Source organism: Tauraco erythrolophus, chromosome 6, assembly GCF_009769465.1.
Source record: "Tauraco erythrolophus isolate bTauEry1 chromosome 6, bTauEry1.pri, whole genome shotgun sequence".
In the NCBI taxonomy this organism is placed as follows: Eukaryota; Metazoa; Chordata; class Aves; order Musophagiformes; family Musophagidae; genus Tauraco; species Tauraco erythrolophus.
This window is the reverse complement of record NC_141470.1, coordinates 28,209,500-28,234,061: the sequence shown is the minus strand read 5'-3', so window position 1 is coordinate 28,234,061 and position 24,562 is coordinate 28,209,500. Positions and strand designations below refer to the sequence as shown.

Here is a 24,562-nt window from a genome sequence, read left to right as displayed (position 1 = left end):
AGGGAGGAGAATAAGTTTAACCTAAATTAAAGTGTGCGAAATGAACTGGGCCTGAGGCTAAAATCTGTCATCTCCTTCCTGTTAGCAAGTAGAGTACTGTAAAAGTGTATGCTTCTCCTGCATTGATTTATTGTTGATGGTTTTCCCCAAGAGTGTAGTAGAATAAAATGGATAACAGTATTTGCATACCGTTCTTTCTTACATGCTTATCTCTCGTTCAAGGCCTCGGTCTTGGTTTTTCTTTTTCTTTTTCTTTTTCTTTTTCTTTTTCTTTTTCTTTTTCTTTTTCTTTTTCTTTTTCTTTTTCTTTTTCTTTTTCTTTTTCTTTTTCTTTTTCTTTTTCTTTTTCTTTTTTCTTTTCTTTTTCTTTTTCTTTTTCTTTTTCTTTTTCTTTTTTCTTTTTCTTTTTCTTTTTTCTTTTTCTTTTTCTTTTCTTTTTCTTTTTCTTTTTCTTTTTCTTTTTCTTTTTCTTTTCTTTTTCTTTTTCTTTTCTTTTTCTTTTTCTTTTTCTTTTTCTTTTTCTTTTTCTTTTTCTTTTTCTTTTTCTTTTTCTTTTTCTTTTTCTTTTTCTTTTTCTTTTTCTTTTTCTTTTTCTTTTTCTTTTTCTTTTTCTTTTTCTTTTTCTTTTTCTTTTTCTTTTTCTTTTTCTTTTTTTTTCCTTTGTTTAAACAAGTAGTAGATGAATGTCCCAGCCGCATGGTTTTCAAATATCTGCTGGTGGTTACAGCCGTACTTCTGTGGGGCAGACACTGCTGGGACCACTCCTTTGCGTTTGCTGCTGCTGCTGCAAGTTCCTGTTAGGATTGCACCTTTGGGTTGTCATGCTTTGCACGTCCTTTTTGCACAAGGCTAAAGGAGCAGCTGCTTCGGAGGTCTATGGAAGAAGCATCCTGCGTGTACCTGGATAAGCGGATTTTGTCAGCTGCCGTTGGTACTCAGCTTTCCGTGCGCAATAACAACTTCTGATACTTGTGGTATTCGTGGATATGGGAAACCTCATGGTCTGGGAGGCATTTAACATGTGGCAGCTGTCATCTGGCTCGGGGGTCCACAGGTGCCAGGAGGGCCTGGTTTCAGTGCCGGCTCCAGGCAGCCCTGGTGCCTGGGTGAAGCTTGTTTGTCGTGTGGGCAGCGCTGGGAGCTTTGGTGGTAGAGTGGAGGGGGTGGAGCGCTGCAGCTGCTCTATAAATAGATCCGACTGGCTAAGATCTAGGGACTAAAGATTGGGTTGCTATGGAGATTGATCTGAATCAGATTACCTGTGGGTCTGTTTTCACAGCATGTGCATGTGTGGTGGCTGCGTGGTCTCGCATGTACCACACGGGGCTTTAGACAAGCGTGTGGCTGAAGCAGGGGGGAGAGAGGAGGCAGGGCTGAAGGGCCAGCATATGGCAAGCATGGGGAAATCTGTTCCTATAGCAACTGAGATCCTGAACCAGTCCAGCTTCACTCTGTGATGCTGCAGAAAGGTTCCTGTCTGTGTGGCACGATACTCTGTTTGCGAACTAATTCTGGTCATGTTCGGTCTGTTTGTCAGCATCCCTGTCTATGCTACCTCCATCTTGCTCTGGAAAACAGATGTGGAGGCTAAAGATGTTTGTCTATGTCAGTACTGTTTTCAGAAGGTGAAGAGATAATATCATTCTGTAGTAGGAAAGGAAGAAATCTTTACATAATTATCGTTCTTCAGAAGGACTTCCAAGGATGTCTTTTTGTCTTTGCCCAAAAACTGTTTCACAATTTCATTCTCTAATTTTCTTTAATCTGATTTATTCTGTCCTTTCCCTCGAGCTTTATGGATGGATGGAAAGTGGAAACAGTTGGGATACATCTGCTGTTTTCTCTGTAAGGAACTCTTACTGACTCAAGTGATGTGTGTGCTCCAGGGAGGATGCTTTTAGAATCTGCCTGCAGTCCTGTTCTCTTCTGAGTGATTTCTTATGCTTGGAACTATCCCTAGGCATTTCACAGAACCTCACCTATATTATAGACTAACCATACTAGATAAATACACCATTGTCTGTTTTAAGCATGGTTGCAATGCTTTGAAAATGCCTCCTTATTTTTTTTTTTTTTTGTGTGCGTGTGCCAAAGTGCTAGTATATTTTTAGGAGTCACCGCATTGGCATGCACTGCTGCCTTGCCAAGGTGGATGGTAACACAGAAAGCAGCTGCACCTGTAGAGCAAGTCCATCCAGGTCTGACTTTAGAAATTGTTCCATGTTCTGTCAAACTCTTCCATCAAGCTCTGGAGAAGCGGGGGTGTTCTCAACTTATCTGCGCTGTCATCCATGTTTCTTGTGTTAGTAGAACTGCTGCAGTAACTGGTTAGTAAGGATAATGGGCTTCCTAGAATGTTGTATATTTTTAAGTATAAAACTACTAGCAGTGTTTCATGTTATTATAGCTGTTAAGCAGAGAAAGTAATCAAAATTTCAGTGGTAAAGATTCCATAAAGATTATTAAAATGTCTAACAACAGGTCAAAGCTACCATGAATAGTTCATATTGTGCTTCAGACTGTGTTGATTTCAGTTCTACAGTGAGTTAAGTGGGGTTTCTGGCCACACAAGTGAGGTTGGCTGGTTGTGAGGTACTTGTACTAATTTCTCACAGCTTAGCAGATAACTGTCTCAGCATACACGAAGTGTGTAATGTGAGAAAAGGAAACGTAAATCAACCAGAAAGTGGGCATTGAAACTCTTGGCCCTGTTTACGTTCGTTTCAGCTTTCAGTTTAGTCCGATTGGGATGGATCTTGAGTTCATGGTGAACAATGCACTAAGGTCAGGCATAGTGACTATAGATCTGAACCTGAGTACAGACTATCTTGGCTGAGAACAAATAAAAATTCAGGATGTTCCAAGGACATTTTAGAACTGAAAATTTAGTTCCTTTTGGACATGGCTGGAAATCTGGTCTTTCACAAGGCGGTCTTTCAGTGAACCAGAATTCATGTGGCTTCTGTCCTGTAATTCTGGCTGTCTTCTTCATGACTTCCTCTTTTTTCTCTTAGAAATTAGTGTGCCATTGTATGCTCTTCACTCAATCAGTTAGTAAATTGAATTGTATGACTCTGATTTATATTCTAAAGGTATCCATGCTCTAGTGAACTGTGCAGTATGATCCTTATACCAGATAAAAGCAGGAGATAATGGAAGGAGAGGGCTCATTCTGGTACCAGCCTAAACTGTGGAAGAGTTGCAAGGAAAACTTAACATCTGGCTGTTGGAAAATAACCTTCTGCTGTCTTCATATTGTTTTTTCAAGCAATGATTTCAATATCTGCTGACTGTCATACAGTTGAGTGTACAGCTTGCCTGTCAAAACTGGAAGCTTCTGTGTGAGGAAAATGACTGACTGTAAGTGAGCTAAGTTGGGTTAACAGTTTGTTGTGTTCAAGTTATTCTTTGACTAAATGATTTTTCCTCTAGCTTTGTGTCTAGAATGAAAAGACACTTAAAAAGGCTGAAGACTCCAAGGGGTAGATGAGACAGGAGTGCTGCACAATTCACGTCTCTTGGGACTAATGCTGGGTATCGGTCTGACACAGATGGCTCTAAACTGATAAAAAGTCTACTGCAGTTCTTTCATGCTACCATATCCGTTCTGTGGTGTGGTGCTTTTCATGAGTGTGTGTGTGTTTATATAGACTTTTATTTCTGGGAGGACTTTAAATTGCAGAATACCATGCAGATTGTTCTCTAAGAAGTTGTGCTACAACCTAAAACGTGGGTGTTTGGGGAATTTTGAAATGTAGAGTAGTGCCAGTAATAGAAGTGTTGTTTTGAACACTTTTTTGTCTTGAGTTACTGGTAGGCTGTGGATTGGTGCTGTCTCTGGCCTTTGTCTTTGCGTCAAGGCTACTGTGCCAATTTCTACTAGTTCGTGAGTATTGGTGACAGCTGCTACAGTACGTGGGTAGTGTTAGTTCTCACCAACCTGTTCACCATCCATATGAGTGCTTATTTAAATTACGGTGTTCTCTGATATGTGTTATGTTTGTGCAGTATGTTTCTGTGGTGGCCTTCACTTCTTTATTTTTCTCCTTTTCTTGAGCTGAAGTTATAGGAAGTTTCTTCTCAAGCGCTGCTTGAGCTTCAAAGGGCTAGTTCCAAGATGTTTGCAGAGAGGAAGCACACTGCACAAGATCTTTTCAGAAAAAACAACCTAGAGTTAAAGCAGCTGGGAGAAAGAAGAGGCCATTGATGTCAAAGCCTGTACCATCTCAGAGTCAAGATAATATCTCAGTTCAGGTCCAAATGCCAGCATGAAAGAGGAGAAATGGAATTATCTTTCGGCTGTTTGATCTCTTTTGGTTCTAATGTACTTAGTCTGTAAAATGTAGGAGCTAGAGGAAGGATGATAGCAAATCTCTGAGAAAGAAACTACCTCTTTATTTCCTATAGAGAGCTGCATCTGTAGTTTTATGATCATATTATGTTCAATCAAATTTTTCAGATTCCCTTAGCTTCTCACTCCTGCTTTTTCTTTGTGCCTGCAGAAGCATTTGTGTGGCCACTTGGTGAACCAAGTCATAGAAATAACCTAGTAAAAACAAGAGGCGAGGGAGGAGAAGGGAGGGTGTTAGTTTTAGTCTGTATCAGTTCCACCATCTGATTCACCATGTAACTGCACGAGCACTTACACCAGCACAGAGGAGGGAATGACACTGGGCTGAAAGCAAGCTTTTGGCAGAAAAGGAGAGAGAGGCAGCACTGTTTGTGTTGGTTTGTACAGATCATCAGCTGCGGTGTCTGGTTCCAACCAAGAGTAGGAAGGTGAGTTCCAGCAAATATTGATCTAAATGCTCTTTAATTGCTGTTATCAGCCGTTACTAGATTTCTGAAGAAGCGAGAGATTGAATGAGAGAAGACATAAAACTGAAACTTGATTCTAATTCTTCTGCCTCTTGCTCCAATCCAACAGAACTTCATCTTCCAAAAGAAAGCGTTTTGTCTTCTTGTGTCTTGTTGTAACTATGACCTTGTTAAGAATAAGTAACCAAGTAAGGGAGACTCTAGAAGCCCCTGCAGAATATCTGCTTCAGTCTGATCGCCCTGTGTTGCAGTAGAGATCAGGGTTATTTCTTGGAGAGTTCTCATATCTTTTTTTTAAAAAACTGACAGAAACTTTGATGTGTGGTGTCACTAGGATGCAGCAGCCATTCCAAGGTCATTGGAAGCCCTGCATATGTTCCTTGTACTGGTCTTCTCTAATACTCTTTCAAAAATTTTATGATTTTGATGAAGGTCTTCATATTACATACCTCGCTAGCTCCTTTGCAGAACTGTGGGGAAGATCTGTAGTGAATTGCAGTCATAAAATGTGTTTTCTAGGTGAGACAATAGAAGAAAAATGACAGGGTATGGACAAGTTACTGAAAGGTAAGCTAAAGTTGTGGTCTTGTAGCCTCTGAGTTACTCTGTAGTCATTACGTATGTTTTTACTCCATTGTAAATGCAGTTTACTTTCTCCACCTTCACTGAGGGGTAGGATAGTCTTTGTTACAGAGGAAGAACATGTATTTGGTTACCACCGAGTAGCAGAAGTTTCTCAAAGTCATACATGTAGGTTACCTCATGGTAACTTATTCCTATGCCCATATCTGTAACTGAACAGTGAGTTCATTAAAGAGTTCTGGGTAAAGCTATTTGGGAAGAAAACAGATAAAGTAGTTCTTCAGACTGAAGGCAAAAAGATCCACTTGATCATCCCAACTTCACCTGTTCCTCTCAAGTTTATTTACACCAACATATTTGCAGAATGTGTTAGATCAAGAGCTGTTGCAAAACAGATGCTATGATGTTTTCAATGATATCATTAAAATGAAGAAACAGGAGCTTTGCTTCCTGTGCCTGTATTTTCTCTGTTCTTCAGAGAAGATGATTTATAGAAGTATTGCTGCTGAAAGAAGGTAATTCATAGTGCTGTCACTTAGGAACCTACAGCAACTGTAAATGAGGATCTACTAAAACCATGCCACGAAGTCTTACAAAATGTGGGGGTGTTGGGTGTGTGTGAAGGTTGAGGTTTCTTTCAGTTTATTTTTCCATAATTAATACTTACTGATTGGTGTGATTTTCCTTTTTTGATAAACCATATAATGACTTTTTTTTGTGTGTATGTGTTCTTACTGGTATTTGGAGGGCAAATGAATAAACTTCCCAGACTCGGTACCTGGAATGTGAAGGGCTGGGAAAAAAGTAGATGTGTTGCTAGACTTTGAACATGATTGCGAGATGCTGACAATTACAGTGCTTTTAACTTTTGGTTGTGAAGTAATGAGAGAAACATCAAGAAAATTACCTAATTTTGCTGAGATTTACAGGTTCTTAGTAAATCTGTTATACTTTTAATACAAATAAAATCTAAACTTTATGCTGCAGAACTGAAAGATTTTACTACAGTAATAATAATTCTCTGATGTCTGTGATAGCCTTAGAAGGTAAACATGAACTGAAATAGAAACTTTGCTCTAAATGTGCCCCAAAAGGCAAACAGTTAAATTTTTAAAATATAAACCAACTTTATTAATACTTTCATTGGGATGCTCAGTAAACTTGTAGTGCAGTTTGAACACCTCTGATTTTAAAGTTTCAGAGAACTTTCTGTTTCAAAAAATTTCTGTTTTCAGATTGTTTTCAAATATAAGTAGGGGACATTGTAATATGGAACTTCATTTTTTTTTTTTTAAATCTGCCCCTGTCCTTTTCATGAATTCAATGAAGTATGAACGGTGGGAATGGAAAGAACAATTTTACCGTGCTTACTGAGTTCTGGATGTCTATTAAACATAGTTATTGACAAATAGTGATGCTGTAGTGAAATCCCAATTGTGCCAAGAGGATTTTTCTATTATAAAATGAACAGAGAAAGTAGCAATAGTAGGAGGCATGAGTATCATGAGTAAATGATGAAGATACACAAAATAAATGAAATGAAATTAAGTAAGTGAAAGAAACAGTATGATTTACAAGAATAACTTTTACTATTGCAAACCGCAGTGTGGAGTTCTATATCTTCAGAGAAAAAGTGTTAAGAGATCACAGTTGTTCAAGACTGTGGAGATCATTCTTGCTTTAAGCCACATCCAGATTTGGGATGGTGATGTGCATTTTATCAAATTGGTGTTCTCTTGATATTACCCCTTCTTTAGTTATTCTGGTTTTGAGACAGCTGAAGTTCAGGTTGTGTTTTTTTCTTTATTGGTGTTTAACTGTACAGAATTGCCAATTAAAGCGGCTTTCCCAAGCGCTGTAGGAATCCCAGGGATTTGCCTAAACAATACTTTTACCTCAAACTGTTTCATGAATAGTTCTTTGCCCTTGATATACTACTTTGTCTGTGATCATTCTTGAGATCCTCTTGCACTTTTTTTGAGTTTCTCAGCTCGCTCAGCTTTTGTGGGCATGTGGTTATGGTTTTATACTCATGAAGAGAGAGATTTGTGGATGGCCATGACTGCACAGAACACTGAGACTTTGGGGGAATGTAATTAAGGTCGTGAAGTCACTTATAGGTAGTTGGCATTTCTAATTGTGCTTTTGACTCTCTTTCTTTTCTTGATCGTAGGTTCGACTTGCCAGACAGTTCCAGGCAGATTCTGTTCCCCAAGGCAGTCCATCTCAGCTGACCGGATACCTGACTACTGGATCAATGAACAGAAATTCCCTGAGATGACATAGGGACGGGTGTCAAGGACAATGGTGCAGAAAAAGAAAATCTGCCCTCGGTTACTCGACTACCTTGTGATCATTGGAGCCAGGTAATGTAAAAGAGCCTCAGCTCTGCTTTTGCTTGGTCAGTAGAGTGGGGACAAATAACGTAGCATCTGTTGATGAAGCCCTGCTTGGTGCTGAGGAAGCGCTGTCTGGAATGTGTGCAGAATGCTACCAAAATGGGAGCATCTACTTGGTCTAGGGCACTTTTTGAAAGATACTAGTATAGCCGAAGGTTTTTAACTTGCAGTCTTTAGACTCCTTTTCAAGGGTCTGCAAAGGCAGACTAAGAATAGCCAATTTATATATGGCTCTCTCGTAGCCTACGTGTCTGAGCTTCTTTGCTTCTACTGCCATCAGGATAGAGGGATTCACAAATTGAAAATACTGAAAGCCACATACAAGTAAAATACTAGTTTAGGGTTACTTTTCTAGTTTTTGAAGTGTAATGTGTTTAAAAAAATAATCTGAAACTTGCCTTACTTGACTGTTTCTCCCTCTGATACTCCTTTATCCTCATAGGTATGACATCAGTGCTTTCTCTCTTAAAATCTTATTAACTATCAATAAATAAAATTGATAGTTTACTTGTTTGCTTAGTATGAAATGTTTACTTAGTTTGAAATGTAAGGTTGATATGTGTGCTGTTTGTCAAATACACAGGTGCTCAGTAAATGTTATTTTTCTTCATTCAAAGCTTATGCAGTAGCTTCCTGACAGTCTATTTAATGAGTGCATTCCAAGTCTATTTTACTTTCATTTCTAAATATCAGTGGTTTATGTGCATCAGCCTGTTGCTTTACCTCCCACTTTCTTTTCAGAATACTTTGAGTGCAATATTTAAATAGGCTAAGTGGAGGAAATTACACAATCCTAAGTAATAATTATTTTTATTACTGTATTTTATGGACAGAATGATTTAATAGTTTAATTCTTATTGTCTGTAGAAAGATAACCAAATTTTCCGTATGTGTGTCACCAACTAGGAAAAGAAGGAGGAAGAAATGTTAACTACTTCCTTCAGTAATGCTTATAGTGTTTAATGTTCTCATTTAGAAGTTTTCTAGCATCGCTTCTGGACTCCTGCAGTTCTCTTGCTTTTTGCTGGGCAGCGGTAGCTAGATTGCCAGTGCTCAGAGGTCTCTTGTCTCATTAGGCACTTCGACAAATGCCTGTGATAAGAGATGGAGCTGACTGAAGTAGCTTCTGCTTCAAAGTCCTTGGCAGCTCCATGTGGCCTTTACCATTACATCTCGTTATCCACTGTGCACCAATAGCCATGTCTTTTGGAAATACTCCCTTTTGTTAGAAGCAGATTTTCTAAATGCATGACAAGATTCTGTCTTTGTAGCTAATATTGCTGCAAAGCCACAAACTGATGATATATTCACTGGTACTTTGTGGATTACTTTTTTTTTTAACCATTTACTGGGAAATGGGCTCTCTAAACAGTACCAGCACTATCTGACTTTTCTTCTTCAGCAGATGATACATTAATTGTGTCCAGTACTGTATAAAAGCTTTTTAGAGTTTCTTTTTTTGTGTAATATTTCAGTACTTAACTGTACAGGGCAGTATAAATTTTGTTACCCATTTATGCTTTTAATAATACTAAAGCATTTTTACTTTTTCTTTAATAAACTAATAGTTTGGGAGAATTAGTCAGCAGAGCTATTTACACCAGTGATTTTTCTTTTGTAAATCACAAACATTCTATTACTACTCGTCTGGGTTTTCTCACCTCTCAGATAAGAAAAGAACAAGTGTCATTTGTATTTTGAAATGGGCAAATCTAAAGTATCAAGGTGGGAAAATGTCTTGTATGAGATCCTGTGGGAGAGTGATGGTGGAGCCAGGTCTCCTACATCCCATTTAGTAAACATGACACTAAATGCTAATTACTTTAGAAAATAGTGAGAGAACAGGCTCGGTAGCAAAGACATCAAACCAAAGAGAGGTTGTTCTGGGGACATATTTTTCGTCCTTCACTATGTGGATCTCATACTATTCCTCTGGCAATTATTCGTTAACTTTCATGAAAAACTGAAGGTAGCAAAATAGTTAATACCTCAAAAGAATCTGTTTTTCTGGTGGAAAATTAGGAGTAAACAGTATTGCCTTTTCTGTCTTTGTGTTCCATTAGTCATTTGTGGTACAAAGGTTAGTGAGCCACAGTGTTAAATAGGTCTGCATATTACTACCCAGCTTTTATGGTAACTTGCACTTCAAATCCAGCTTGAAAATCATACACAGAAATATATATATCTATTCTTGCTAGAACTTTTTAATGAAAATTTTACAGGATGAGGTCCATATCATTCCACCATTTTTCTGAGTTATTTCCTGGTAAATTCTTGTTTTTCCCAGTTAGGAATGGATACTGGATTTTCTAATTTATTTTTTCATCTTGTTCATAAATGACTGAAATCCAGGGTTTTTTTTATCTGACTGTATATTTGGAGAGGGACAGTGTATTTCCTACCCAAGTGCTGCCCAGAGACCTGTGTAGTTAAATTCATTTGGAAGTCAAAGTCAAGGAAACATGGCAATTTCATGTTCTCCTGGGAACAACGTACTCCTGAAAGTCCTTTTCTCGGTCAAATTTGAACTGGCTTCTTGTTGGGCCTTGATAATGATGGTATAGACTTTTTTTATTTAACCTTTCTGCAATTGTGGCCTTGTGCAGTGATTGAGCCTTGCGGCTACTGACTGAGAAGCTGCGATTTCCCTGGATAATAGGGGAGAGAGAAACCAAAGATGAAACTGAGCACACAGGCTCCTGGCATGTTAGCAGGGAGATACCAAAGATTTTTATCGGCATTAGTCAACTATGTAAGTTTTCTTCTTTGCTTTTTTTTGTAGGCAGCCAAGTAGTGATAGTGTTGCTCAGACTCCTGAACTGCTGCGACGTTACCCTCTAGAAGACCATGTGGACTTTCCTCTGCCGCCTGACGTTGTATTCTTCTGCCAGCCAGAAGGATGCCTGAGCGTGCGGCAAAAACGCATGAGCTTCCGTGATGACACTTCCTTTGTCTTCACGCTCACAGACAAGGATACAGGTGTCATTCGCTATGGAATCTGTGTCAACTTCTACCGCTCCTTCCAGAAGCGAGTACCCAAGGAGAAGGGAGAAGGCACAGGGGGGCATCGAGCTCGGGAGGGACAGAAAATCCCCAAATCTGGGGATGCATCTGCACCCCAAGAGGAAGTGGGGACGGAGAGTTCAGAGAGTGGTTCTTCACTGCAGGCTCCAAGTACAGAGTCTACCCCAGATGTGAACAGATCACCGCGCAGTAAGCGTCTGACCAAAGGAAGCCATCGCTCTCGGAACAGCACCCTGACTTCTCTGTGCATCCTTAGTCATTATCCCTTCTTTTCCACCTTCCGTGAGTGTCTGTACACCCTCAAGAGACTTGTGGACTGCTGTAGTGAGAGATTGTTGGGCAAGAAGTTGGGGATTCCTCGTGGGGTGCAGAGGTATGTTGAGGGGGAATAAAGAACTTCTTCCTCCCACTGTTTGTGTCCAGGGCTGCAATTGTCTGCGTGGCAAATTGTGGCTACAGGTGTGGTTGCAGAAGCAGCCAAACACCCATGGTTGACCTTTTTGCTGTTTTAACCCAGGATGACAGTAGGAAAAGGGAATTGTTGTGATGATTTCTTTAAACCTTTTCTGCCTGATTCTGTAACCTGGTATGATTTTCATTTTTGATACGCCTAAGGAGGTACTATCCTGCTAACAACTGACTGAGCGTGATCTTTTCTGAAGCTGAGCTCTGATGCTATTATTGTTGCTTTGGCATATAAGCTCCATGGCAGTGTACGTCAGGACTGATTCTCTGACAAATTAGAAACAGCCAAGAAATAACAGAGAGGATTTCCACTTGGGGCAAGAGGGAAATGATGAAAGTGTACTTTATGAGCTTATGAAACAATCTGAACTTCTGCGTGGGAGAGAAAAGACTAGAGAAGCAGGAACAGCTGAAAGAGATCAAAGTGCAGTATTTGAAAGGGAGAGGGAGGAGAGGTAGAAAACAAAGGAGTTGTCTAGGAAGCATATGGGAATGGGGGTTGGTAACAGCAAATTAACAGGAACTTGGTGGGAGAGGGAGGAGAGGTAGAAAACAAAGGAGTTGTCTAGGAAGCATATGGGAATGGGGGTTGGTAACAGCAAATTAACAGGAACTTGGTGGTTTTTTGATGTAATGTAGTAATCTTGCATGTCTGCTGTTATAATGTTGGGTATGTAACAAAAGTTATTGCACTGTAGGGTACAGAAGGAACAATGTCTTTATTGGATGTATTTATCAGTCATGGATGTATATCTGTGCTATTGTGCCTCACATCTACATTCCAGGATGACATCTTCCTTTCCAATCTGCTAACTAAAAAGAGAAAATATGAAATGAATCCCTGGAGGAGGAGTGGATTATCTCAGTAGTAAAAGGGATGGGGCTGTGAGCTCGTAATTTAAGTAGCTTGGTACACTCTGAAATTTTCAAAATCAAAAAATGACAAGACATCCGGCATTTTTATCTTTATAAGCTCTTTATTTTTTTCATGAAAGAGGAAGTCTGTCCCCTTCTCAGAGCAGTAGTCTACTTCTATTCCAGGGCAGTAACCCAAATTCTAGGATAGTGTCCTGGGCTTATGACTGATTCCTGCATGACCAGATTTATCGCCTGAATCTGCTGACTGTTGGGGAGAAAATGATTCTGTCAGAATATTTTTTTTTTTAATGGAAGTATGTATTAAGGGAGCTTGTTTTGTCACTTGGTTTAGTCTGATATTTGCTGAGGCAGAAAAAATCTAAATTTCATAATTTTCCTCAGTTCTGTGAGCTTGTCTGATTTTTGAAAGAGGTGCTAAAGTATTCCAGTGTTTGAATGACATGTGGTATTTAAAAAATGTGCTCTTGTTGAACATAATTCTTAAAGAGAAGAACTGAGTGACAGATGAGGAGGGCAAGAGAAGGAATGCTGAGCATACATCTCTGGGAAAAGTAAAGCAGCAGGTTTCAATTACCATGTGGTTTGCAAACCGTGACCTGTAAGAGTAGAATAGTTTTGAAGGGGTGGCAGAATAAAGATGGAACTGAATCCTTACAGCTTGCAAAAGGTTGAGTGTGCCTGTTAACAACCTAATGTCCTGTGCATTACAAGTGGCTGAAGGAAGAGTGAGGATGAGAAGCATCACAGGTCCTGAGAAGTGTACCAGTTACTCAGCGTAATCTCAAATTTCCCTTCTTGTGACCCCTCCAAATAGCTCCAATTTTTCTTCCTTTCTGAAGCCTCCAATGTCATCATCTCTTTGATTTTTCTTTTTCTTTTTTTTTTTTTTTTTAAGTTGTGAACTGTAAGCTAGAACCTCTAATTTGAGCTGATATCATTTTAAGGGATCTGTTACAGTAACTGAAGATATTTATCAGGCTGAAGTGTTTTGTGGAATGGCTATAGCAGGTTTGCAGCCTTCGCTGTGCTACAACATTAAGGGCTGAGGTGGACAAGCCCCTTTGCCTCCCTTGTCAGACCCAGTTTCAGGTTTTGAAGTTCTGAAGTCCCTGAGCAATGCTGCACATGTGTTTTGGCCAGCCTGTCTGTGAGCTACAAGTTTGCAGATTTCTAGCTTAGGGCATGGAAAAATGGCTGCTTATTTTGCTAAGGTACCTAAGTGCTTTCTAGACAGCTTTCAGAAATTTAATGCATCCACTTCTGCCATGGGTTATTCAGCTCTTAAAAATGACACAATGCAATTTAGGGTAAGATGAAAAAGAGTATTTTAACATGCCAAAACATCTGGGAGATCTTGGTGTGGCATTCTATTATTATCTCAAGTTTAGCTCCTATTCTTGCAAAGGTTTGTAGGACTGCTGGAAGCAGAATCCTATCATCAATCAGTCTACCACAATTCTGGACAGGATATAAGACTATCCTGTGTGCGTGCTGAATTTCGAACACCAGGGCAACGAGAGATCTTCAGAGATCTGGAGCTAACTGAACCCTTTCAATGAATGAATGACCTTTCAGACGGAAGTGACATACTTGTGTTGATTCCTGACACAAAAAGATTTATACTTCCCCACAGTGGTTGTTTCAGTAAACTTAAATCCCTACCTTCCCCTCCTCTCTGTGAGCAGATGTTTGTTAGCTGCATCTTTTACTTCTCGGTGGATCTGCCCTTTCCCTGGAAGAGCCTTGCGGAATGGCTGGGAAGTGAAGCTCCTGGGGTATTAACCTTGTTGTTTTCCCTGTACAGGGATACGATGTGGCGGATTTTCACAGGTTCCCTCCTGGTGGAAGAAAAGTCTAGTGCATTGCTCCACGACCTGCGGGAGATTGAGGCCTGGATATACCGGCTGCTCCGCTCGCCGATGCCGGTTGCTGGTCAGAAGCGGGTGGATGTGGAAGTCTTGCCGCATGAGTTGCAGCCAGCTTTGACCTTTGCTCTTCCTGATCCATCCCGCTTCACCTTGGTGGATTTTCCATTACATTTGCCGTTGGAGTTATTGGGAGTGGATGCCTGCCTACAGGTGCTGACCTGCATCCTTCTGGAGCACAAGGTAAGAAGGGAAGAGTTGGTGTATAGAAAGCTCTGCCCTCTTCAAAACCAAGGTAGGCTGGATGTGCAGAACAGCTGTCTTCTGCACTGCCTGGAATCAGTTCATCTGCAGGGGGAAGGAATAGCTCCTTCTGAGGTTCCTGTTTTGAAACGTTTTGCTCTGGCTCAAAAAAGCACCTGAAGCCTGTTTTCAGGCAGATTAATGGAGGATCATCCAGTTCACAGCCATCAAATCAGGGACCTGCAGGCTGTGATCTTTGTATACCCCTGGGGGGAGTATTAGAAGTTAATGGTTGCTGCAGTGCTGATGTGAGTTTCTTTGATTGCAGGTTGTGTTGCAATCCCGAGATTATAATGCACTCTCAATGTCTGTGATGGCCTTTGTGGCTATGATCTACCCATTAGAGTACATGTTCCCAGTGATCCCTCTGCTTCCCACCTGCATGGCCTCTGCAGAACAGGTACGTATTTTTCCTTCATCAGTCTTTTACAAAGAATGTTTCTGTGATGTCTGATATAGGAGTAGCCCTTGTTTCCTTCCCTGCTGTTTTCTCAGGATTGTAGCAAAATCTGCCTTGCAAAGAACGTTCTTTGCGTATCACTAGCTAAACCTTAGGTAACACCACTTATTTAGGATATAGTATGCTTTTGAATAGTGTGATTCAAAGCAGCACTTGACGCTAGTTCACAAACAATGAACTAAAAAGGCCGTAGATTCACAATATTATAACGAGTATTTACCCCCCACCCTCCCCTTAACTGAGTATTAAGGTTTGTTGAGGAGGGTCCAGAGTAATATTTAAGGACGCTTGAGGGCTCTTGATTCAGGGTTTAGAAACAGTTGCCTGCAATTCATTCTCCTCAGAAATATGAAGTGTTGAGTTACTTCAGCTGGGAGCCTGCCTTTTGCCAATAGTCAGCTCTCTGCAGGAGCTCGTTATTTTACTTGGAAATAGAGAATTCAAGTCATCTTACTACTTCAGTGCTATCCTGCAACTGACGCTGCAGGTTTGTCCTTGTACCACCCCTTGTAGGTGACCAACTGTTCCAGATTTGAAGAATAAATTACCCTCCCTAGCTACTGATCTCAAGCTGCTATGTGCCTTATTGATTTAAACCCTTCCCTCTGCTGATTCCCTTATCAGAAACAACCTGAATTTCCCTTTAGGCTTTCCACGTACATTTGAAAAAATGTGTCTATTTCTTCTGCTTCCTAGAGATGTTACTGTTTTGAAACCAAATTACCATTACAAGGCTAAGGGTAAAGCCATTGCATGGGTAAAGCTGTATTTGCAGTTTGAGCTGAGGGTGTATTTATCTGTGACTTACTGCTTCTCCAGTTAGGCTCTTACTCCAAACATCTTTTTTCTTGGTCCATGATGGATGTGGCAAGCTGTTAGCTAATTTTTTTCCAAAGAGCCATGCAGCCATATGAATTACATCTCTGAGGGGGGAGAAGGGACATGGGGGGTGGAAATTTATTTTCTTGTAGATGAAAATTGAAGCTCTCTGAAGAGGAGCTTTTATTATCTTTTTTTTTTTTTTAATGTTTCTATTGTATGGAATTAATTACTGATTTATCAATGCCTTGTGTGTTGTCTCCTCTGCTATAAACATACTGTAGTTAATAAATAAATATTTGGAAACAACATGGTGATACCAAATGTAAATCTTATCCTTATTAAAGTCTTTCTTTCTTTCAGTTACTTCTAGCCCCTACACCTTATATTATTGGTGTTCCAGCAAGTTTCTTCCTTTACAAACTAGATTTTAAAATGCCCGATGATGTATGGCTTATTGACCTGGATACCAATAGGGTAAGTGGTGCCCATAAGGACTTGTGGCTTTCTTTCCAGGGAACTGTGCACTTTCATCAGTGTACCTACTGAAAATTTAAGAATGCCTGGCCTAGTCTGCCTTTGCCATTCCTGTCTTAAACTTTAGGATTCTCTTCCTTGTTGTGTCTCAAGGTCCCCATTTTATTTAATCATAAGGCATTCTTTTTCAGATAATCCATCTGGCTATATCATTGGAAGGTAAATCCTCAAACAAATGATAAAGCTGTCCTCTTGAGCAATTGTGACCCTGTCTCTTATAGCCCTACCTAAGAAATCTGATCTGATAAGAGCCTTCCAGCAGCATTGGTTGTCATGATTCAAATGGCACTATGTATCCCACTTTGTACTGGGTCATGAGCAAGGCTAATTCAAGGGAAATGTGTATGACATCTTCTGCTTGATGGAAATTCCAAAGGATCAGTGTGGTTTCATTCAAACTTTTCTTTTTTTGTGGTAAATGGTAAAGTATCTCCTCCATTGTTGTAAACAATAACAATCATAAAGAAGTGAAAATCTAAGTGTTGATGCAGGTGTCTGTGCGTGAGGGTTGTGTTCTGGAATTTTTTTATTAATTATTTTACCTTATGGCTTTTATTCCTCTCTCTCTGGAGTGGTGGGTTCTGTTTTGGAAATTACTACAGCTGGCAAATTTTTGGTCTGTTGCTGTGCTTAATTCCAGGTGATTGTTCCCACAAATGCAGAATCTTTGCCAGCACTGCCAGAACCAGAAGCTTCAGAGCTGAAAAAGCATCTGAAACAGGTAATAAGCACTTTGGGGAAAGGACTCAGATTCAGTAGAACTTAGCAGATGTAGTCTTGGACAGCCCTTCTGCTATACTGGGCAAGAGTGCAAGTCAACAAATGTAAAGCAAAATGTATTAAAAGCAGGTGTGTATCCTGGCACATCAGATAAATGTGAAAACATATCAGAGTACTAGAATACTGTTGTTCAAGAAAGTGCCCCTTGGTCCGTCATGGAGAGGTCTACTCTGAATGTGGACGTGAGCTAATCAGTAGGGTGACTGATAATAAGTTACAGAGGTGTCTTCTTTTGAGATCCCTGAGCTGTATGACTTTCTAACATTGTCTTCTCCTGACTAAGCAAAATCTGAATTTTTGATCTTGTTTCAGATCTCTCTGTAGTTTCTCCAGAGCACTTCATTGTAATTTTTGTTACCTGTTTCATCTTTTGCTGTCTCTGCTGCTTCTACCTTTGTCATTTGTAGGGGAAGTGCAGGACTAGAAATTTTCTGTCAACCTGTTTAAGATACCTCTCTCATGTAGTTGGCCAGTTAGAACATCCCCCATGTTGGAATACAACAGCATTTTGACCTTGAAAAGCAGTAGGTATCCAGTTGCTGCTATTCTGTCTTAGTGGAGAGAGTTAATTTGGAAAAGTGAATGGTCACTGAGGCTTATAACTGCAGTTAATTTCTTAGCTGGGTGAGGGATAATTTGAAATGCTTCTGGATGCACAGATGGTTTCTGGTTTTTTACCATTGTTTGGGGCTAACTTGTTTCCAGTTGGTGCAGAAAGTTCCAGATTCCTCCTTTACATTTGCCACGTGGGCTTTAAACTCTGACTTGATCCATCAAGCTATGATCATCTTTGTTTCCCCTCCATTCACAGATCTGTGTGTGAGGTCTCAGTCTCTCCTCTCAGGTCCTGCTAAGCCATTAATCAGCCTGGGTCATCCTGGCTGATCGTGTCAAGCAGGTTTTATCTCTTTATTTCTGTTTTCCTTATGCACGCTGCATGCAGTATCTAAAGGTAAAGTGTGTTACTAATGTGATGAGGTCTGCTCTTTCTCTCTTCTTGTAGACCTGGAGAGCAAAGTGTGCAACCTCTATGATACCTCAGTACCTGCTGTCAGCAGAGATGGAAGTCATGTGTTGCTTGGAGTTTTGTTAGATCCACCTTCCCCCACTTCTGCCTCACCCCCTTGCAATTTCAGGCACTATTCCGCAAAACTCTCTCACTAGGGCAAAGTTGGATATTAGAAGAACAAATTGTGATTTCCTTGAAGACATATTTAAAATTCCCAGAGCGTTCACTCAAATTCAGGTTACATCCCTATGTGGTCCTACAGGCATCACAATTAAGAACTGACCATTGGCAAAGGAGAATGAGCACTATCAGTTGCTGTACAGAGTAGAGAAGAGTAAGTTGTGGCCCACATCACTAAGGTTAACACTTTTGTGTGACTTTGGGCCTTAACGTCAATGAATAAAATTCAAGATTTCTGCTTTTAAACTGCGGTAGAAAGTTCTTAGCTGCATCAGTAAGGACAGCAGCCTTTCCACTTTCCAAAGTGGCCAGATGTGAATGTTTGGGGGTGGGGCAGTTAAACCTCTCTCCCAAGACGTGCCTGTTTTGTGGCCCCTTTTATTTCCTCTCATTTGTGATATTTGGTAGTAATAGATATTTTTTTTTCTTCCATCTGTTTCTCTGTGATCATGTGTTCGTCTTGGCTCTGATGGGCTGCTGGTGTTATCATATGATCTTCCATCTTGCCTCCAGTGTCTGGTTAGCATGACTGCAATCACTCAGAAACAGCTGCTCACTCCTGACAACAAGGTTCTTTATTTTATTCTTTTCCCCTCAATTTTACATTTGCCCTTTTCCTTTGGAGTTTTTGTTTTGTTTTGTATATTTATTTATTTTTGAAATATAAAGGTGAAGACTCAGTGGGCAAATGGGAGAAATGAAGAATATTTAGGTAGGATAGGTCTGGGTGTCCAGGACTTATTTACCATTTGTGCTGCTCCAATGCGTATCCTGGAAGATGTTATGAGGGTTGAAGAGGATGGTAGCTTTATGGAGAGATGAAGACCTCATCCAGATGGGAAGTGGAGGTTTGCAGGGATACAGCCAGATGTCTGTGTAAGGATGTCTTGACATTGTCTTGGGATATCAATCTCACTGGTTGAATGGCCAAGTTGCAAGGCAAGTTTCAAGGCCTCTAGGTCCCAAGATGTTTTCAAATTACACATGGGAATAATGCTACAATAAGTTGTACACATTGCCATACTACTAGAGGTCCGATTTGGGCTATCTCTTTGCATGTCATGACTGATCTAGCAAAGTGGACTTCTGTGCTATCCCTTGGCTGGCTCCAGGACTGTTTCAGCATTGAGGAGATCGTTTTGACAATTCACATAAAGGAGGGCCTGGAGATATTTGTTGACTCAGCGTAGGAGGTGCTTTAAGACAAACTAATGGAGCATGCACAATTGTTGCAATTGCCTAGAGGGCAGGGTAGCTCTGATCTCTTTCTTGTTCCTTGAATAATTTTCTTGCTAATGTGTGCATAATGTTGTCCTTTGTTAGGCACTGGCCAGCATGAGTCTGAATACTCAGCCCATTCTTAATCTAGAGAAGTTCCAAGAGGGGCAGGAGGTGCCACTGCTGCTGGGAAGACCACAGAATGATTTGCAGTCTACTCCCTCTACAGAATTCAACCCTCTGATCTATGGAAATGATGTAGACTCTGTGGATGTGGCTACCAGGTGAGGCTGAACAGCAAGGTAGTGTTGAGTCTTCGTAAAGTTTGCACTTGAAGGCAGCACAGACACTTCTATGGGTCCTGTGGTGGAAGCAGCATCTTCCAGGTTCTACTGCAAGCTCTATTTTACATCATGGGGAAAAAAGGAGCTGAAATTACAGTGTTTATCTCAGATCTATTAACTGCATGAACATAGAATCATAGAATGGTTAGGGTTGGAAGGGACCTCAAAGATCATCTAGTTCCAACCCCCCTGCCATGGACAGGGAAACCGTGTGTCTTGAGGGAGTGTTTTGTTTCTTGTGTTTTCCTATAGATCATCCACTTTACCTGGACTTGTCAGTCTGATATTGTATCCTCGGCTTAAATCACAGGCCTTGAACTACAAAAAAAAGCTGAAGATTCGGTTGTGATCTCAGCTAGTGGATATGAGAATGATGTACCTCACTGGGTGGGTCTTGGTGTTGAGGTGGTGAATTAAACCAAAGTGGTATCTTTGGTTGATTTTTTTTTCTTTTTCTTTTTTTTTTTTTAAAGACAACTGTTTTCTAAGAAGACTTATTTTTTCATACTGAGTTACCATTATTCAAAGGTTTGAAACATTGCCTACTGCATACCTTTTAAAGGCTCTCTGTCTTCTTTTCCATGGTGTTCTGTGTTTTTATCTGATATGTTGTCCTCTGTTTCTTTTTAGGGTTGCTATGGTGAGATTCTTCAACTCGCCAAATGTTTTGCAAGGTTTCCAGATGCATACTCGCACTCTTCGTCTCTTCCCACGACCAGTGGTGGCCTTCCAGGCAAATTCTTTTCTTGCCTCTAGGCCGAAGCAAACACCTTTTGCAGATAAACTTTCCAGGACACAGGCAGTAGAATACTTTGGAGAATGGTCACTCAACCCTACTAACTATGCTTTCCAAAGAATTCATAACAGTAAGTTTTGTTCTTGCCTTTCCTGCCCTTGGATGTAACACAGGAACGTAAAAAGCAGAGTGATTCTAGAGGAGGACTTAGTTTTACACCATATTATTCCTGCTGGAGAAGGAAATTCAGTTCAAGGATCATTTTTTTTTTTAATATATGTCTTCATGTGTTTCTACCAAGCTAGCCTTGCTATTAGCCACTCACTCCTCCAATTAATTTTACCTCTTGTCTTGTTTGGTTACAGAGAAGAAGTCTTGTAGGCTTCTATACAAGAGACTGTCCCTTTCTTTGTGCAAGGCTTAGTAGGGGGTAGCCTCACTGTGAATGAAGCGTTTGACAACCATAAATGAGTTCATTTAACTCTCTCCTTGTTTTGTTGTGCAGACATGTTTGACCCAGCACTGATTGGTGACAAACCAAAGTGGTATGCTCACCAGCTGCAGCCCATCCACTATCGTGTCTATGACAGTAATTCACAGCTGGCTGAAGCACTGAACGTCCCCATAGAGAAAGAAACAGACTCTGATCCCACTGATGACAGGTTAGTGGGGAGCATAAGCCTTGTCACATGATAATTACTTCAGATTGCTGAGCCTCTCCTGCTTCTCGTTTGCAACCTTTTCCTCTAGCCTGCCAGGGTGCTGTTTGATTTCTTCTGTCTGGGCAGATTACTGACACTGAAGTAAATTGTCTCACTGCTGTGTTATCACAGCAACCTCTTAACCCTTTGCTAGTGTCTTCTCAAGCCTTCATTTAATGTGATTCTCCAGTTGTATTTTCCTGTTTTCTTTTGCTACCTGTATGCCACTTGACATATAATATTTCCTCCCACCCTGATGCTTTTTTCTTCCGTGCTGTTCTTTCTCTGGTTATTTCTATTGCAGTACTACAAGTACTCCTACCCATCCTACCACTCTTTCAAATCTCTACTCAGTGCACATAGTTATGCAGAGCTTGTTAGAGCTACGCACTGCCTGAGACCTCCTTGTGTGTTCAGGAAAATGAGCATAAGCTTTTTTTGTTGTAGTAGTGTTGGCCATATTTCCCAGAGTTTTGCATCTAGTTTTATTATCCTTCATTCTCTGCTAGCCTGTGAGATCTTTCAGGCTTGGGCTTGCACATATTTCATGTTCTACACAGTACCAGTGGTCCTGACAGAGTGGGATTTATCATTAGTATAAAAAGTGAATGCTTTTACTTGTGATTTCCAGTTCCCTTAAAGTCATCTGACACACACACGCACACAGAGAATTAATACACTACTCCCTGCTCACTTACGCTTGACCCCATCAATTTTGCTGAAAGCCTTTAAATGTCTTCCCATATGTCTCTTGACATACCTCAAAGTTATTTCATTTGCTCTGACCTTTCATGAAGCTGGCTTCTGACTCTTGCAAGAAGTTTGTTTGTAGAGACTGTAATATAATGAGATTTTTAAGAAGCCCATAAAACCAGTGCTGATTCACATATTTGAAACATCAGGCCCTGCTGTTGCTGTTATGCTGCCACTCACCTCTCTTTCTCACCTGTTGTGGCAGTGGCAGTGATAGTGTCGACTATGACGACTCAAGTTCCTCCTACTCCTCCCTCGGTGACTTTGTCAGTGAGATGATGAAATGTGACATTAATGGCGATACCCCGAGTGAGTAACTTTGAGCTGTACTTTTACAAGGTCTACATAGGTTCCTCTTCCCCATTCATCTGCACTGTGGGAAAAATGCCTCCCATAAGTCCCTGAATCAGACCAATCAGTACTGGTCCATTGTAGTTTTGCTCTGAGGTAAAAGTGTCTTGCATACTCCTTCTTCAATATCCAGGGGTAGCCTGAAAAAAGACACTAGGAGGAGGAAGAACAGAAATAGGTGCTGCTGAACAAAACTGACTCACTAGATCTGGAAACAACCTGCTGCTGCCAGTAGATTCTGTGCAATATGGCAGCAGAGTATGAGCTTCGTCCTGCCCCCACATGTTGGTTCTACATGCTGGCTTTAACGAGTCACTGTATCCTAGTGGGGACAGGAAAATGCATTCTCTGTGGCTTATATGGAGGCTCCAGCTACAGCTTCTCTTGTGGAATTGGGAAACTCTTACTTCTTCGATAAACTAAATCTAGGAAGGCCAACACATTTCCTATGTGCCAAGAACAAGAGGTAATAATCATAAGTCGCAACAAAAGGAATTCTGTTTGGACATAAGGAAAAGGTCTTTACGGTTAGTGTAGTTAAAGAGGTTCCCAGGATCACAGTAGGATGTCAAGCCTTGGAAACTTTGAAAACTCAGTGGGATAAGGCCCTGAGCAACCTACTTAATCTTTGAAGTTACCCCTGCTTTGAGCAGAGAATTAGAATAGATGACCTCCAAAAGCCCTTTACAACCTAAATTTTTATGCAAGTTTATTCTACTGAGCAGGCCTCATCTGCTAGTTAGATAGGCAAAAGGCTGAGGAAGGCAGTGTACTTTAATGTAAAATGATGTGTTTGCAGATGTTGACCCCCTGACTCACGCAGCCCTTGGTGATGCTAGTGAAGTGGAATTTGATGATTTTCAAGAATATTCAGGGGATCTGGATGAACAGGCCATGGACAGTGAAAACTCCCAAGAGAACAACCAGCCTCGTTCAAGTTCCAGTACTACAGCCAGTAGCAGCCCCAGCACTGTCATCCATGGAGTGAATCATGTGTGTACTGAGATGAGTTCAGCCCCAAGATCAGTGTGTTAGGATATAAAGAATGGGAGAATGCACGTGGTTCTTTCTGAGAAGGGCAAAAGCTAATAGGACTGTGAAACCATGCACAGATTAAATTGCATGCTCTTTCTGGACTTTCTGAGCAAGGTGGCATTTACTGGTACCCTGGTACCCTCTTACACTGGGATAGAACATTCCTGTACATAAAAGCCCCCTTGCATTGAAAAATGCAGTGTTAACAGAGAGCACTGGTCCAGGTTGTGACTGCAGGAATTTCTTTTAGAGAGTCTGGAAAGACCTGATGGGTTAGAGGAACAGGGATTGGGGTGGGGAGACTCATGAATCTGTGGCCAGTTAGGAAGAATAGGAGTTACTTGCATAAATACAAAACAGAGTAATGGAGAGCCGTTACCCTGAGCTAACCCTTTACTGGTAAGATCTGTTTTACAGGGGAGAAGTCCGTAGAACAATGCACAAATACTGCAGCGTATATAAAATCCTAGATTAGAGTCACAAATAGTGGGGATGGCGTTGGGGCCCAGTAACAAACAGCAAGGACCTTGCCAACTTCCCAGTTTGAAATAATTGTTCTTGTCCTGCCCTTCAGTTGTATGTAACGCAAATTAGCGAACAGATCAATGATTTGACTGGTCCACAGGAGTCAGCAGATTCAGCAGAAATTGAAGAGAAGTTGATTGCTGGATTTTCAAACCATCTCCCTTCCTTGCCACTGCAACCAAGCTTTACCAAGATAAGCTTGGATCGTCGTGAGAGCGACAGCACAGCTGGCAGCATGAGCTCCTCAGAAGGGGTGGTGAGGAAGCGAGAGTATGACAATCCGTACTTCGAACCGCAGTATGGTTTTCCTACGGAGGATGAAGATGATGAGCAGGAAGAGAGCTACACCCCAAGATTTAACCAGAACCTCAATGGAAGCAGGTGAGTCTTCCTTGTCTCCCGCTCTTCTGTACGGCATTGTTGGGCTTTCCATCTGCTTCATGTAGCTTAACATTCATTCATTCCAAAGTCTTTTGCACCTGAGATATATTGTTGATCACTTCCCTTTACTATTGGAATTCTGTAAACCCTTCTGGTTTGAGTAAAGGCACTTGCTTAGTTCCCTCAGTTCCTTACTTTTATGTAAGCAGTAGGAGATAACAGAATTACCAGTTCTTCCTAGAAACTTTCTAGTATATCACCTACTGATTTCTGGAAAACTTGGGGCAATTTTTTTTTTTGTGAAGCTTTGTCTTTTGGGCGAAAGATACTGTAGTGATTGATGACATTAGGTTTTCTTGTTATTGCTCTTAAAGCAGAACCCTTTCAGCCGCAAATCC

The 24,562-nt window shown here is 40.7% G+C and overlaps 1 protein-coding gene across 1 annotated transcript in view; it reads left to right on the top strand.

The window, feature by feature from the left end:
* Positions 1 to 7,579: 7,579 nt before the first annotated feature.
* MADD (MAP kinase activating death domain) overlaps positions 7,580 to 24,562 on the top strand; it is a 65,930-nt gene continuing 48,947 nt past the window's right edge. Inside the window, 13 exon segments of the mRNA XM_086614209.1 lie at positions 7,580 to 7,766; positions 10,582 to 11,196; positions 13,972 to 14,275; positions 14,604 to 14,735; positions 15,978 to 16,091; positions 16,792 to 16,872; positions 18,634 to 18,690; positions 19,444 to 19,622; positions 20,313 to 20,548; positions 20,924 to 21,080; positions 22,078 to 22,181; positions 23,023 to 23,216; positions 23,833 to 24,164. Coding sequence (XP_086470335.1) covers positions 7,705 to 7,766; positions 10,582 to 11,196; positions 13,972 to 14,275; positions 14,604 to 14,735; positions 15,978 to 16,091; positions 16,792 to 16,872; positions 18,634 to 18,690; positions 19,444 to 19,622; positions 20,313 to 20,548; positions 20,924 to 21,080; positions 22,078 to 22,181; positions 23,023 to 23,216; positions 23,833 to 24,164 — 2,567 coding nt within the window. The 5' untranslated portion in view covers positions 7,580 to 7,704.